The following is a 1957-nucleotide window of genomic DNA, read 5'->3' as shown; positions in this document are numbered from 1 at the left end:
GAAATTATTTATTAGCCTTATTTTGAGTCACTATTACGGTGGTAGGATATGAATAGTGAATATTGAGATTGAGGAATATATAAGAAAGTATATAATTAAGAAACTATAAATTCTGTAGTATAACGAAAATTAATAATTTCAATATTGAATGATTTCATTCTTCATAATTCCTGTAAGCGACGAATTTATAGCAGTTCCTTAACCCTCAGTTTTTTGATAATTTAAATTTATTGACAGCAATTAAACTAAACTAAATTTAGGATAGGATTAAAGAAATCTAAATAATTTTTAATTAGTAAAAGTCTCAGGATAGGAAAAAGTGGATATGCGTTTCCAGCCAGTCTTAGGACTGACGACCTCATGTTGAAGAGAAAGAAGACGCTATGGAAGTCAATATGAAGTTAGGCGAGTTAGATCAGTAGGACACATTCTCAGGCATGAAGTTCTAGTTAGAGACGTATTAGATTACTGTTCACAGACAGTTAAGGATGTGGGATTATCTAGTTTTAGGAAAGATAGGAGATAGATAGAAGAGAGGATAGGAGAGAGTGGAAGTGCTAGTCCATCCAGTCTTAGATCTGACGACCTTTTGATGATGATGAAAAGTGTTCTGATTTCATGTCCAAAGAAGTTATTTAAATAATTACAGGATGTTTTTTTCTTTAATTTGAGTCTATTACGGAAAGTGGTGAAAAATTGATCAGAAAATTTGATTAATTCCAAAACTAAATCGCGGATATTTCTTTTCAGGTCCTCGAACACGGAGGTTGAAGAAAACCGGAACCAAGTCTCCTGGAGCAAACGAAGAAAAACGTCCTCGGACGGCATTTTCAGGTACGCAATTGGCCCGTTTAAAACACGAATTTGCCGAAAATCGTTACTTAACCGAAAGACGTCGTCAACAGTTGAGCCAAGAGCTCGGGCTCAACGAGGCCCAAATAAAGATATGGTTCCAAAACAAACGGGCCAAAATCAAAAAGGCCTCTGGTCAAAAGAACCCACTCGCGTTGCAACTTATGGCCCAGGGTCTTTACAATCACTCCACGATACCTCTTACCAAAGAAGAGGAAGAATTACAACAACTACAAACCGCGAAAAGTTCGTAGGGTAATGAAAAACAAAACACTTATTAAAAAAACAAAAGTTTTTTGGTAATTTATCAATGTTTTTGTTACGTACTCTTCTTGGCCGAAGAGCACCTAATATTGGAGGAGAATAATACGGTATGAAACGGGCCTGATTTATTTCTAAAGAGAACCCTAAAATGATGACCCTTGTGTCATAATTTTTGGTCAATAAAAGTAGTAAAAGAAAAAGTATGGTAGGTATCTAGATACTTGAAATTATTTTTAATATTTCTGACAATTAATGATTTATAAAATGTATAAAATTGGTAGATATGGTACTCTATATTGAATTAAATTAATTATTTTATTGGTTTTTAATAATCTATTAAAAAGATACTTAAGCCGGCCCTGTTTTAATTTAAAACTACCAGTATTACGTTATTAGAAATTCATGTTTATTATACCTAGAGACTTTCTTACTGATCTCTCGTATAAATAAATAATTAATATCAAGCTCTTTTACGGTAAGTCTTTCTACTATTTTTAAATTTTTAATTTTTTTTTTTAAAAGTTGAACTTCAAAGGCAATTTTCCTAAATTCAATTTTTTTTTTAATTCTGTAAGAGCAGGTATAAAGTGCGACAAAGACGGAAAAGAAAGTTAAATAAATATTAATTACTTTGTAATAATCCTGCATGCTTTAAGACTATGAACTATGGATTACCCATATGTACTACTTGTTATCACTTAGAAAGAAAAGCATGTGAACTCAAAAGCAATATTTATTATTAGATTTAATTAAGAAACTCATATAGTATAGCGATTGTATATTAATTTCGGTTGTTTAATAATTTGTACATACTGACGAATAGGTTTTATAATAGATAAAT

At 31.5% G+C, this 1957-nt stretch overlaps 1 protein-coding gene across 1 annotated transcript in view; it reads left to right on the top strand.

Annotated features, from left to right (window-relative positions):
- The window catches only part of LOC108732416 (homeobox protein invected), a 57604-nt gene extending 56236 nt beyond the window's left edge, over window positions 1–1368 (top strand). The window contains exon 3 of the mRNA XM_018463207.2: window positions 751–1368. Coding sequence (XP_018318709.1) covers window positions 751–1106 — 356 coding nt within the window. The 3' untranslated portion in view covers window positions 1107–1368. The remainder of the gene's footprint in view (window positions 1–750) is intronic.
- Window positions 1369–1957: the final 589 nt, after the last annotated feature.

This window comes from Agrilus planipennis, unplaced genomic scaffold (assembly GCF_000699045.2).
Source record: "Agrilus planipennis isolate EAB-ADULT unplaced genomic scaffold, Apla_2.0 scaffold73, whole genome shotgun sequence".
NCBI lineage: Eukaryota > Metazoa > Arthropoda > Insecta > Coleoptera > Buprestidae > Agrilus > Agrilus planipennis.
This window is presented reverse-complemented; position numbering and strand designations above follow the sequence as displayed.